The sequence below is a fragment of the Phalacrocorax aristotelis genome, chromosome 1 (genome assembly GCF_949628215.1).
Source record: "Phalacrocorax aristotelis chromosome 1, bGulAri2.1, whole genome shotgun sequence".
Lineage (NCBI taxonomy): Eukaryota > Metazoa > Chordata > Aves > Suliformes > Phalacrocoracidae > Phalacrocorax > Phalacrocorax aristotelis.
This window is the reverse complement of record NC_134276.1, coordinates 210,524,107-210,537,947: the sequence shown is the minus strand read 5'-3', so window position 1 is coordinate 210,537,947 and position 13,841 is coordinate 210,524,107. Positions and strand designations below refer to the sequence as shown.

The following is a 13,841-nucleotide window of genomic DNA, read 5'->3' as shown; positions in this document are numbered from 1 at the left end:
TGAACCGTACTTAGCAAAGCCCCAGGATAACACGATGTCTTGAAAGAATGTAAGTTTTTATCTCAGGTAAAGTATACCCTCGTGGAGAGTGCACAGATGACCAGGTTATATGGGGAAATATATGGTCCATAAGTAAAAGGAGATGTCTGAGCAAAACACACCATGGTAGAGATAGATGTGTTAGCAAATTAAAAGAATGTGTTACCTTATGTGGGAAACCAGTTACCCTCGTAAGGGGAACAGGTCATTTAACCACATGGAGAGTCACCACTGTCAGAAAATGGGTCCTACCGAAGAAAGTCCATTCAAATGCTTCATATCAATTGCCTTTTCCAAAAGCCACAGTGAAATGCGTGTGCAGGCAAGGTCTTTAAAGAGTTTTCATCAGAAGCAGGCAGAACGAAAAAGGGTTAATAGTTTCATTTACCCTATGATGTATTCCCACAAAAGCCAATGTCAGCCTACAGGCCTGACTAATCCCAAGTGTAGTTACTAATTGCTGTCATCCAAACAGTAGCTGGCAGCCATCTCATTTTCCCTTTCACTTGGTGTCATTAACATTAGCGACGTATGGCTGCTTCCCTGCCACGGCTAAACGGCTCCTGGAGAAACCTATGGCTTGAGCTCTGCAAACGTGAAAGTCCATGATTAACCTTAAGCATCTCACTGATGTCAGGAAGCTCCGTTTACAGAGCTAGATCCTAAATGCTTGAAAGCTGTTGGGTTTTTCTGGGCACAGCTTACAACAACAGTACAAAGGTACACTTTTAAGCGCAACTTTAACTTACACCAGACTAACGGGGAGGCACAATAAAACACAGGAAATTCCAGAGATGTAGCTTGAAACACATCTCACAGTTGTCGCAGTCTAAATTATTACTTACTACTTTGCTTTCTTCTCTTCCTTTTCTTTTGTCCCGTAACGCGGTAGAGCAGGGCAATTGTTTTAAACTCAGACTGCATGATTCTTCTGAATTACTTTTGTATCCTCTCACTTGAATCAAAATATTAAGTCAAGATACAGGTCTCAGTCCTCTCAGGTTCACTGACTGCTACCTGCTTTTACTAGATTTAAAAATCCCGTAACTCTGCTGCCTTATATATAGGTGTTACTTTTTTGTGTGTGTTACAGTTACATGATGCTTCTCAAATCCAGCACTGCTTTCCTCTACCTCGTTTGTTCGTGTCTATCTAAGCTGATTAATTTTTAAAATAGTACACTTTTTTCCTGCTGGCCTTATGCTTACTATGCACTGCAGAATTTTTGCCATGCTGCCTCCAGGTGAAATTTGCAGGATTTAATATCACAGTCATTTCAGATCCTGTTCAAATAGCACAGCAATCGATGTGACAACATTGCTTTTAAAGTTCAAGAAATTTCTGGACTTTCTGTCATTTGGAAACATAAAGCAAGACACAAAAAACCTCAGATTTTAGTGATTTTTCTTGCTAAGAAGACGGCAAGTCCCATGGAGGAGAGTAAGTAATTTCTGGCCACTAGAGTGATCACTGAAGATGAGTTATCTAGCTTTTTAGTTGTAAATTGAGTTCTTCCCTTTCTGAGTTTTAAAATTAAATAATTTAGTGAAACAAAAAGGTGACAGAGCAGCTGACAAGGCACACTCTGGTACTCGCTTTCCTCACCCACCCCTGTGCCATACGGGAGGTCTGCTCACTTGAACTGACTCCTGCCTTTGCTGTATTAGTGGCCCTGTTGCCTTCTTGAGGGTCCCTGGGAGTCAGTAGTCCTTTGGGAGCAGTAACCCTCATGCTGCAGAAAGCAATTCTGCAGGCAGCCTCCGCCGGGTCTGCTTCCCACCCTGAATTTTTATTCAAGGCCAGCTGCAGAAAGAAGTGCACTTTTTGGGAAGTTGACCTTATATCCATTTTCCTTGTACCAAGGGCATGCTGAATCCAACCAATACAGTTTTCTTCTCCTTATTTTCAGGGTGACTCCTTTGCTGCATGTCTAGGAGTGCCTGCAGCTTGGTGTGCTTTATTTTAGCAAATGTACAGAGAATGGCTGCTCCAGCTGAAATCAGTGGTCCTCAAACACTGCATTTTGTCCCACAGTTAGGGTGAGCAATGAATCCTTGGGATCAACTTTGTGATCTACCTAGTCCAAGAGCACAAAACTTAAAGCGGCATCACAGTTTCTATCCTGTTTGCCATTTTTTCTGGAAAGATGGTTTGACTTTTTTGTGTAACAGTTTACGCAAGCTGCTTTATTTGGCACCCCAGTGAGGGATGGGAACCATCGTTTGAAGAACCAATAACCCATTTTCCTTCCTCCGGCTAGAGCTGAAAGCAGAGCAACGCTCTGAGAACAAAGGGAAATTTCAAACTTGTCTCCGTTAGCGGAGTGTCGCAGAGCTCCCTCCAGACTGCTCCAGCAAGATCCTCAAATGACATAAAATGAGCAAATGAATCCATTTTTGTGTTAGCGTACAGCCGCAGCGATGACACCAGCCACGCATGGCGAGAGGGCTTACACAATGCAGGCCCTTATACTCCTCATCTTTTTTCGAGAGATGAATAAAGGCTGAGTCAAACCAGGATCACAGAAAAATTGCCGTAAAATTGCCAAAAAAAAAAAAGAGTCACTCAACAAATTAGAAGTAAAAACAAAGGGCTATGTACCGGAGTTCGAAAGGTAGATCAATAGGGGCAGGAACACATTGTGCTAGCGATGAGGAGCGCTGTGTCTGTGCTGGGTTTTGCTGGTTAAATAAGAGGAGGCAGGAAGGAGGGAAGAGACAGGCGGGAGCAGGGAAGTGAGCAGGTTTGGCAGAGATGCCAGGGAGGCAGAGGACTGTCAGTGCCTGAGGCAGTGAAACGCTCCATTAGGACGTTGCTGGGGAAGGGGAGGCAAAATCCGGACTGAAAGGCAACCGCTGAGGGAGAAGCCCCGGTAATTCTGGGGATAATAATAATTTGGGTCAGGCCACGCATAAACTGCTCTCCCATCCCACGGAAGAGGGTCGCTGCCACGGTGTGGCGAGAGGGCGAGTGGTCCGCTGTACATCCCACCTGGCGGCATCCCACCCTAAGGGGGGACACGGGCACCCTCAGCACCGGAGGGGCAGGGAGATGGGTGCAAGCACCCCGCATCGCCTGGCGCTGCCGTGCGCAAGGACGGGGAGCGAGGGGTGACGGGCGCTGCAGGCCGGCATCCCGCAGGAGGGCCACGGCAGGGGGGTTTCATCCCCCCAGAGCCTTTTGGGGCTGGGAAGGTCCAACCGAGGGATGCCGTCGTGCTCCCCCAGCAGGGCCGGGGCGGCCGGGCGGTGCCTGCGGGGCTTCGCCCCCCGGTGCCGCTCCCACCCCGGAGCCTTTGGGGCTGGGCAGATGCAACCGGCAGGGTGCAGCCGCGCTCCTGTTTGCCACGCCAGGGCCGGACGAGGCTCGGCAGCATGCGCCTGCGCTGCCTGCCTGCCTGCCTGCCTGCCTGCCTGCCTTCCTCCTCCTCCTCCTCCTCCCCCCCCTCCCGCCCCTTCTCCCGGCGGTGGCGCGGCCGGCTGCCGGCAGCGGGCGGCCGGCGGGGCCGCTGCCGTCCGCGCCAGCCCCGGGGTTATGCCCGGCTGCAGGCGGGGCGCAGGGCCAGGGCCAGCCCGACCCGCCGGCCGGGGCAGGGAGGGGCGCGGCAGGGGCAGGGGGCGCTGATCCCCCCCCGGGGGGGGCGTGGGGTCGGGGTGCGCGGGCGCTCCGCGGCGGGGGCGGAGGAGGATGAGGATGATGAGGATGCGGCGGGCCGGAGCGGAGCGGGGGTACCCGGGCAGCGCCTGGGTGTGCTGCTGGCTGCTGGGCTGGCAGGCGGCCGCCGTGCAGCTGCCGCCCTGCGAAGAGGTGAGATTTTCCTCCTCCTCCTCCTCCTCCGGGGTTTTCCCCATCCATAGGGGCGCGGGGTGGGGAGGCGCTGGCTCAGGGGGAGGGTGGCACCCGAGGAGGGGGGCATTGTTGGGTGTTGCTGCTCCCCCAGGGCTATTCGTGGGACGATAGAGGGGTCGGACCCGCGGAGAAGGACCCTCCGCCGCGGTGCTGCCCGCGGCCGGCCCCCCCCCCCCCCATCACGCGTGGAGCGGCCCCCTTAGCATCGGCCGCGACCTTCCCCCGCCCCCCCCCCCCCGGGTTGTTCCTGCTCCCTCCCGTGCGTGGAAATAGCAGAGCCCCCCTCCAAACGAGGGGGACTCGGTTGGCCTCGCTGCTTTTCTAAATATCGTGTTAAATCAGTTCAAAAGGGGGAGAGTAAGTAGCCGGGGTGGTGCAGCTGACGCGACCCCCCTGTGTCAGCCCGGGGGGTCCTAGGCCAAGTCGAGTGTGTGACACGGGGAGATAAACTTTCTGCCTTTCTCCTGCTGTAAAAAACCCGAAACAGGAGGGACTTGGTGTCTTCGGAGCAGGGACCGCTCTGCAGGGCGGTGCGGGGTGCGGGAGCTGAGGCTGCCGGGCGGGGATGCCCAGCCCCGGGCCGGCGCCGGGTGGCCCAGAAGGAGCCCTGATGGAGGGGACAAGACTGGTCCTCTGCTCCAGGGTTTCTATCCTCACTCCTACATGCAGGGAGATGCTCTCTGCTACTTTTCAAGAGCAACCGGGTCTTTCCTGTGTTTTAAATGTAAGTGTAGGGGTGAGGAGGCTCGGTACCACCTTGCCAAACAGGTCTCGGTGGCCGGGGCACTGCTCTAGCAAGCAGAAACCTGCAAGTGGGATGACAGCAGTCAGTCCCCTTTCTCCTACCCCTCCGAGGAACAGAGCTTCCTCACCTCTCCTACTGCAGTTGCACTGTTTAACAAGAAAGAATTTGCATATCCTCAGACTGCATTGGGGGTGGGTGGCTGCAGGCAGGTCGGAGCGCTGGGCTGGCCAAGGGTCCTGACCCACGCCTGGGGGCTCTTGCAGTGTGGGACCTCCTCGGCTCGGGGTGCCAAAGCCCGTGTCTCCTCCCTGTGGTGAAAGAGGGCATCCCTGGGCCGGGGAACATTCCCTCTTTGGCTGTTGAATCTACTCTATCTTCCAAGCAGCAGAACCTCAGTGGGAGAGCTCAGTGTTAGTCTGGCATGGGAAATCTTGCGGAGGGGGACATGCAGGATACCTAAATTGGTGGCTGTTTCTCCTAAGTGTTGGTTGTTCTCAGAGAGGGGGATTTACGTAGCCGCCTGCTTTGAATGACCAATCTCCCTTTGCAGCTAGTGAAGGGAAACAGGACCTTCTAGAGCTGGTCTCATCCTAAAGTCTTTGCATAAAAAAATGAACCTCTGCAGATGATTAAAGGTGACAGCTGAATCTCAGCAGAGGTACCACAGACATAGAGCTGGTGTTTTGAGCATTGCGTACCGGGGTTTAGGTGTGCAAATTCTTTCCTGAGCCCCACTTCTGTGCCCCTTTGCACATGGACCCGAGTGCTTTTGGTTTCTTTTCAAAGGATGGACAATGTTTTACTTTAGTTGCACTTGAATACTCTTTGAGGCAGAGACATCCCTCACTGACATGGTTAAAAAGCTGGTGTGTGTGTGCAGCTGTGCAACCGTATGTCCCAGGGAATATAATTACAAACATGTCTGGTTAGAGGGGAAAAAAAAAAGCTTGCAGAAAGTAATCTGATTTACAGAAGGGAAAACCAAAAGCTAGTAGTTCATGTAAAACATGGCTAGTACCTGGCTATTATGTGTCACTCTCAGAACTTTGCCATTTGCCCTAATTCAGCCTAATTCGAGTGATCTGAGTCTATTGCCACTAAAATCACAACAGCTCCGACTGTGGTTGGCTCTGGTTTGGGCAGGCTCAGACAGGGAAGTTGTGCAATGGGAAAGCGCAGCCTGTCAGAGGGTATTGCAGTCCTCTGAAGACTTGGTGAAGGTCTTAATGTTTTATACCCAAGAAGCTTGAGAAGTGCAAGGCTTAATGCACTGGCAGGTAGTTAATTTTGAATCTATAGGAGATCTTTCCTCTAGCTGCACTTCTCTCCCCCCACTTTCCTTGACAGCTTGTTTTTCTGTTTCCGAAATAGGGATATCTGCCAGTTTGTGAGATTTCTGCGCTGGTACAGCATTTGGAGCAGTGGGATCTCTGGCTATGCCTGAGGCTCCGTGGTGCTCTAATTAGATAGTAAAAATAATAATGTATAGCAATGTCACTTTCCAGAAACCTTTTTGTCATTGGCTTTTTCATCAGGGACTGTAGTAGTTCAGCATTTAGGAAAGGTATGTTTGTTCTACAAACCAAATCTACAAGCAGCTCAAACAGGTATTCCCATGGGGTTTTTGGAGTAAATTGATATAGCCATAAACTCCTGGCATAACAGCGTTCAGTCCAGGCTGTGATGTCCATTCACGTCATGAGCTTTCCCTGAGCTCTGTGATGCCAGCTGCTAGTTTGTAGGTGAGTTAGGTGCATCTTCAGGAAAGGGAGGCAGGCTCTGGGCTTGGATGGCAGGGGTGCCGCTGGGGTGCAGTAGCTGGGGAGACCCACTGCCGTATCCTGGGCTTCTGGTGACTTGGTTACTCAGATTAGGACAGTGGTAAGAGACCAACTGCTTGGTGAGCTCTTTCTGCTTATGCCAATGATGAGCAGGATGTTAATGCAAATGTTTCATGTATTGCATAAATTATGACTTTGAGTGGAGTTGATGACACCCATGTTTTTTGCTGCTATTAAACACGCATTCAGCTATTATGATGGAAATTATGAGATATTCATGCCCATCCCCTGCCACTGCAGGGAGCGTCTTTGTTACCTCTTACTTTCCAGTGCTTGGTATTTTTTCTAAACTTTTCAGCTGAATGAGTCTTCTTCAGCTTCCCCTTAGAGACTCTCCCAGATCTGAGCAGATTATGCTTTTAGGACATTTTAACTGATATTCAGCCTAAATGGAACGTTTCTTCATTTAATCATTCCTTTCCCTCTGTTGTTTGTGCAACTGTAAAAAAATCACTGAGTGACTCTTCTCTTACCTCCTATTCAGCCGAATTGTTTGCAAAGAGAGATAGGGAGTATCCGAGCTGCTGACAAAAATGTTTGCTTCCATATACCCTGTTCGACTCTCAGTTACTGTGCAGACTGAGAGCAAACACATATGCGTTTGATACAGATAATAAATGTGATTCTGCTACATTGGATGGTTTACCTGACGTTTCAGTGGGCAAGTAAATCAAATATAGAATTATAAGGTGATGGAGTGAACGGGAAGGGTAATGCTACCTGCCTTCTATAAAGGAAAGTATTTGTGTACTAGTACTGGAATACTTCTGGAGAAGACAGAAATAGAAAAAAATAAAAAAAAAATATTTGGACAGTGAAAAAAATCTGTTATAAAAATCACTTGCAAGACAAAGCCAGGGAAGTCTTAAGGAGGGAGGGGAAGTATGAACTTAAATCTGGGTCAAGTACAGTGGATTAAGTATGCTGAAATAATGTCAATTTTCATGTTGAGAAAAAATTAAAAAAATAGGATGTGTCTAAGTTAAGTGTGAAATATTTTAAGTATATCAGGGTATTAAATCAGCGTACTAGGTACTAAGCTAAGCAGCCTGAGAAGCGAGGTGAAGTTCCGTCTTTCCCTGTAAAGGACAGAGAGGAGATGCATGTCAGTCTTGGAAGGATGTTATGTAACAAAGCTAGGTAAAAGTCAGCATGCTTGTCACCGAGTATACGTGGCAGGGATGTCTGCCGGAAGGCGCCCGAGTATCTCGTGCACTCTTCTGCTGCAAACGAACTGTACCTGCTTGGGCAAAGGGTTGGGGTCACTGTGAGTGTCTCTGTAGAGACAGCCCTTGTGCTAGTGGTGAAATAAGTTGGACAGATCATAAAAAAAACCAAAACAAAACATGTAAGAGTGTTTATGTGTCCTACCTTTAGTACTCAGGAACTGTGAATGTTGTGATTGTTCTTTAACTGGTTAATAAGCATACAGTGATCACAGCAGAGGGTGATGCTGTCTAAGTAAGAAGGGAATAACTTGAGGGAGGAGGAGAAAGAAGAACATCCATTAATGCATAGGGTAGAGAAAATTAATGAGATGCAAATCTTTAGGGCAAGGTAGAAATAAGGCTTTCTGTGCACTTGAAAGGCTGAATGTTATTACTCTTAAAAGGTAATACTTTTTGCAGGTAACTGTAAACAACCTCTGGGACTTCTTGATCTCTGGGATTCATTTAGTGTCTGTTGGCCTTAAAATCTCTGAAGGGATTAGCTCATCACTATTTAGGACGGAATTCTCCTTCCAAGTAGGCTCCCCCACTGTCCCTTATTGGTACCCTTGTCTCTTTCTCTGAAGCATCTGCACAGGCTGTTTTGGCTCAAAGCAGGAGCTCTCTGTACCAGCTGCTGGGGTGATCAAGTGCTGTATTCCCTGGTTTCTAAACACCCTGAAAGATCTTAGACCCTTAATTTATGAGCAATTCATAGTCAGCAGAAGAGGCTGTGGAAAGATTCCTGGATAGATCATATTATTTTTATTACCTCTTTCTACTCAGACTTGTGTCTTTGAGGTGAAAAGAGAAATGTACAGCTTCCATTTGCCTTGGTGATGGAGGGTCGTAAAAATGAGGAAGGAAGAGCAAAAACCCATGCTATAAAACTGCCGTCAATAAAGTTGATGGAGTGGAAACAGGTGCACAGAAGGTGAGAAGACAGATGCTGAGACAGGTACCACAGCAGTAAGCATTGCCGCCGCAGCACGTAGGCAGACCAAGGCGGGAGGTAGGGGAAAGCATAGGAGAAACAGGTGAGGTGTCTGAATCTGAACCTTGAGAAGGAGGACAGATGCTGGTATAAAAAATGGAAGCTGAGACATGGTTGTAATGATTCAAGAATAAGAAAATTAGGCGTGGTGGAAACTGCTATAACGGACCATAAACTCAAAAGGCTAGTAGACATTAAACCAACACAAGATTGCATTTCTTCCACAATCAAACACCACTTGATCATTCAGGATGAGTATGTATCATCTATAAAAAAAGCCCATAATTTTCTTTTCTTCGCCCCCGCCTTTATTCCTCGTAGCTTCTGTAGATCTAGAGAGAGTGAGCGAGAACAGGAGCTCTGCTGGGATTCCTGACACGTCCATGCATGGCGCTGGTGGGGACCATCAGCAAGCTGGGTGCCGAGGTGGGTGCATGCAAAGATTTGGGTTGCCAGCTGCCTCCTCTGGGCAACGTTTTCCACCGGGTGTTGATTGGGAAAGATTTATGAGTACTGTGCATGGCTTTATGCCATCTGATGACCTGGGTCAGAAATGCTGGAATCTCTGGAAGGGAAGCCCTTGCCTGCAAGTCTGACCCTGTGGTCAGTGAAGACGTTGGCAGGGCTCCCACCGACTGCAACGACCACGGGGCAGAGCCAGGGGTTATGAGGACTTGCAGGGCTCACTCTGTGGGCAACGGGGAGATGCCATCAGAGCAGGCTTCCCCTATGTCCTGTGTGTAAGTCGCTATCAACACTTGCTGAAGAAAGTGGTAAACACCAGTTAAGTAGGAAAAACAAAAGTGGAGAATAGATAAGGGTTGGTACCGGGAAAGGCAGGCTTGAACCCTTCATGCCTGGGATGGGAAAGAAACAGCGTCTGGAAAAAGGTTGTATGTGTGTCTCAGGCATTGCCAGGGTTTTTCTAGGGGCTGCTACTGCAAAGGTCCTGTGCTGGTATCCAGCACGGCTGTGTCTTTCCTAACTCATACACCTCCTTGGAAAAGAGTGTCCCTCCCACTCCCCCTTGGTAGTATTTTAGCTCTTTTCCTGGACCGGAAAAATCTCTTTAGGTTTTGGCTGCTGGTCGTGGAAACAGTTTGGTTTTCAGTCTTTTGAAAGAGAAAATCTCTGGTTTTGAAGAAGATGACTAGTTAAAATACCTTTTTTTTTTTTTTTACAACCTCCATTAAAAAAAAAGCACCAAACCCCAAAAAACTTTCAATTACAAAACATTAGCCAGATAGAATAATGACCTTGTTTCACAAACACTCTGATACTCACTTTTATAAATAGTGCCGGCTGGTAATCGCTGTGCGCTTGGGCCATGGGCTCACAGCTGATCTAAGGTGATCTAAGATGACATGTGCAGCCAAGCTGGCAGCTCCCGTGTTGGTGCTGGCGACCCTGTCATTGTGTGCTGAGTCAGAGCAAACGCTGATTCGGCTGAAAAGTAACGTGCCAAAAAAGAAAAAAAAAAGACAGGGGTGAGTGTTTAGCTGGGTGAGTGGCAGACATGACTCAGAGTTTAGTCACTGGGGGACTAGAAGTAATGCAGGAGGCTTTGGGACCCACCAGGCACAAAGCTCATCCCCTCTTATTTTATTTCTAACATAAAATTTTGGTCGGGTAGAGCTAGCCTGGATTTACACTGCAAGGGGATTTTATTTCCTGATGTAGGAAGAAGAACATGAGAGGTGTGTGTGTGTTAAAGGTGTGAAGGAACTGGATTGTTACTGTCTGTTGTGGAGGTCTGAGCTCTGGCTTGAGAGAGACAAGAGATGCAAGTGCCGTCTCTGCGAGGAAAGGTATTTGTTTTCAACGAAAAAAAAAATTCAGATGATGGGCTATCCCCAACTAGAAAATTTCTTTGACAGAGAATTTTTACTGCTACAAAGAAAGGGTAAATCACTCATGCCATTTTCCTTTGCTGATATGGCATTAACCTCCCTTATCTGTTAGTGTCTTATGGTTAAGAAATACAGCACAGAGTGTTTATGAAGATTATTGGAAAATACCTACAAAAAATGATAGGAACTTTATTCTTCGATGGTGAAAATGCTGGGAAGCTCAATTTTCATTTGTTTAGATTTCATCCCACCTTAGAGGTGCAAATATTTTCCAGGGATAATCCAGAGGAAATTGGCTCAGGGTGTTTGGGATTGCTTAAAAGGATATGTCCATCCTGCCAAGTACAGGAGCACCAGGAGAAGAGATTCACGTAAACAAGGTGAGCTCGTCCATGACACTGGACAGATGCCTGGCCCCCTTCTAGTTACCGGGGCAGACACAGCCAGAACTATTTTGTATGTAATAATTACCAATGTGGATTACTAATGCTAATTGTATAATCCAATTTAACGAAAAATAACCTGCTTTAGGGAAAGGGTGAACTTTCCCTCTGAGGTTGGAACTGACCTGAACATGCTTAGAGGTATTTTTGATGTATTGAATATGGTCAGAAGCTTGAAATGCATCAGATAACCAAGCTAAAGGAAGAAGTGATGGGGAGGGCAAAAGCTGAAGATGCCATTAAACATAATTGCTGCTGGCTTGATAAAGTACAGTATACGTTTAATAGTAGAGAAATCAGTGCCTGAATTGATTGTACGGTCCCAGAAAACTAAAATGCACTGAGGTGGCAACTTCTGGCAGTAAACTTAAGGGTAAAGGTGATTTAGACCTCAGCTATTGACTCCTAAAGTGTTAATTTCCAATAGTGTTTCTTGCAAAATCCTTCTGGTTTTGTACTTATTCTCTGAAGTTTCTCAAAGGAAGATCTTCACACAGGCTGGCCATATTTTATACACACATAGAGGTGGTGCGGCGTCTTTTGAGAAACATACGTCAGAAATGGATGACTTCTGATTTTTCCCAGGCTTTTATATCCATGGCTCCCTCCTGCTGGCAGGTCAGCAGTGCTGATCAAATGCTGCTTGTTTCAGGTTAGCTGCTTTTTATCTCCGGCTCTGTGGTTCCTTAAAGCAAATAAAGAAAAAGATTCCCAAGACAGTTCTTTTCTTCTTTCTTTCGTTTGGTCTTATTTAATCCAAATTTAAAAAAATGCAGACTTCTCTTGAAAGGAAAGAAACAGACTAACCAGACACCTTTGCAGCAGGATTTATGCTTGCATGGAGGGAATATGAGCTGATGTGCATCCCAGGGATGCTGGGGGGAGACTGCTTGGTAGAATTGGAGTGGAGAAATGATTCAGTTCTTCACACCTTTCTTGGCACGTACCTGCCATGCAGACCTGCTGATGAGGAGCTTGTCTTGACTTGTGGTGAATGTCAAGTGTCCTGGTTAGTAAGGCTGTCGCCCCTAGAGGTGCTCAAGTAATAGCTGAACCCCAGCCAACTCTCTCCTCTTCCAGAAGGCCAGACAGGGTGACTATGTTGATTAATACTTGGTTTTGATGCTGAATATAGGATTCACCAGGACTCTAAATTCTCCTTTTCTTGGCTTGAAGCCTGCTGTGCGCTGTGTTAGCCTCTTCACGGTGAGAATGCCAGAGGTATTGCTCAATTCTGCGCCAAAGCAACATGCCCTGTTAGTGTCACGGCATCATTTAGGGATGCACAGACCAGGTATCACAAATAGTTCAGCACTGGGCCGTGCACTCCCAAAATAGCTGTGATCGATGATCAGGTCCCCATTCACCCTAGCTAAGAGGAGCCATAATGTAAAAGGAAATCGATTCCCCTATCTTTCTGTTTTGCAGTATTTTTAACTGCACTTAAAGCCAACCCTACTTGTTTGCTGGCTTCTCTGAAGAGTCATCGCTTTTTAGTTCCAGCTTTTAAATTAGAAAAAATAAAAGCTGATTTGCAGCATTGCCCATTGCGACACTGACCTGCTAATCTCTTGAACTGCTTTGCTAAACAAGGGAAAAGATTTCCTTAAAGCCTCATCATGTGGTTATGCAGGAATCACAGCTTCCATTGACAAAGGCGGGGGAAGAAAAGGTAGGTCAGCTCCTCTGTATTGCGGAGAAGAGTTGGAAAATGTGAACCTTGAAAAGCAAAAATCTGGAAAGTTAAATGTACTGGAGCTAAGTTGCAGCGTGTTTTAAGGTCCTGTGGCACTTAAATAAGTAATATTGAATTTGATGAGGTGGCAGAAATGGTGCCTGACTCGAGGTTTGGGAGGCTTTATGTGACTGTTACTGAAAGTACGGTTTGATTAACAAACTTTGCCATTATTCAACTTCAGCATTTACACTGTAAATAGCCTGATGGGGAGACCCAGTGGCACCTTTTATTTCCACCCGGTGCTGGAAATAAAAGTAAATTGTTGGGGTGATATCCTGCTTTCATAGGCAGTCTCTAGTCGGCCAAACATGACATGCCCAAAAAGCTCTGGTCCTCAAACTGTCAGATCATCCCAAGGTTTGTTAGCGTGCTCCCTGGCACGGATTTGCCCATGGCAGCCGGCACAGGGTGGGACTTTGCAGTAGAAGCTGTGGATGAACTCCCACAGCATTCCTCCAGTTAGACAAGAAGACAAGTGGAGGCAGTTTTGACATGGCGTGACTGTAACTGTGTACAGGGCACGTAGCACCCTCGTAGTTCTTCAGGACAGCAGAAAATGAGTGTGAAGAGAAAACTTGCTCCCGTGATCCATGCGTAGTCCAAGCATGAGATCCCCGTGTTGCAGAAGTAGCTGAGCACAGGGCAGGACTGGCATTTCATACCATGAGAAGGACTTCCCTTGCTTTTAACGGTACAAGTTAGGCATCTAGTCTGACCTAAATGTCAGTTGTCAAGACAAAGACAATCACCCTTCGAGAATAATTCTTCCCATCCTGAACGGGTGGCGTGATTTTTCTGCTGAATGTGCCCATCTTTTTTCACTGACTACAGAGGGACTCTGGCTTACGTCAGGGAGATGTTCAACTTCTAGTTATCTAAAGTAAAATAAAATGAATCTGGACCCATCAGTGGGATTAATCTCCACTGTAACTGAATTACATTAGCTGTTGCACAAACTATGAGGTTGCTTTGCAGCGCTCTGTTAAGCACAGGGGTGGAGGTGTGTTGATAAGGCTGGGACATGGCAGTGGTGGAGCTAGGGATCTGCAATGACCTAATTACACTGGAGAAGGGACCTAAATCTTTGTCTCTGAACTGCTGAATTAAAATGGAAGTGCAGCAGGAGCACAGCCT

General features: G+C 47.5%; 1 protein-coding gene across 1 annotated transcript in view; it reads left to right on the top strand.

Moving 5' to 3' along the window:
• The first annotated feature begins 3,683 nt into the window (after positions 1-3,683).
• The window catches only part of ELAPOR2 (endosome-lysosome associated apoptosis and autophagy regulator family member 2), a 106,524-nt gene continuing 96,366 nt past the window's right edge, over positions 3,684-13,841 (top strand). Inside the window, exon 1 of the mRNA XM_075081525.1 lies at positions 3,684-3,846. Within this exon, the coding sequence (XP_074937626.1) occupies positions 3,727-3,846 (120 nt within the window). The 5' untranslated portion in view covers positions 3,684-3,726. The remainder of the gene's footprint in view (positions 3,847-13,841) is intronic.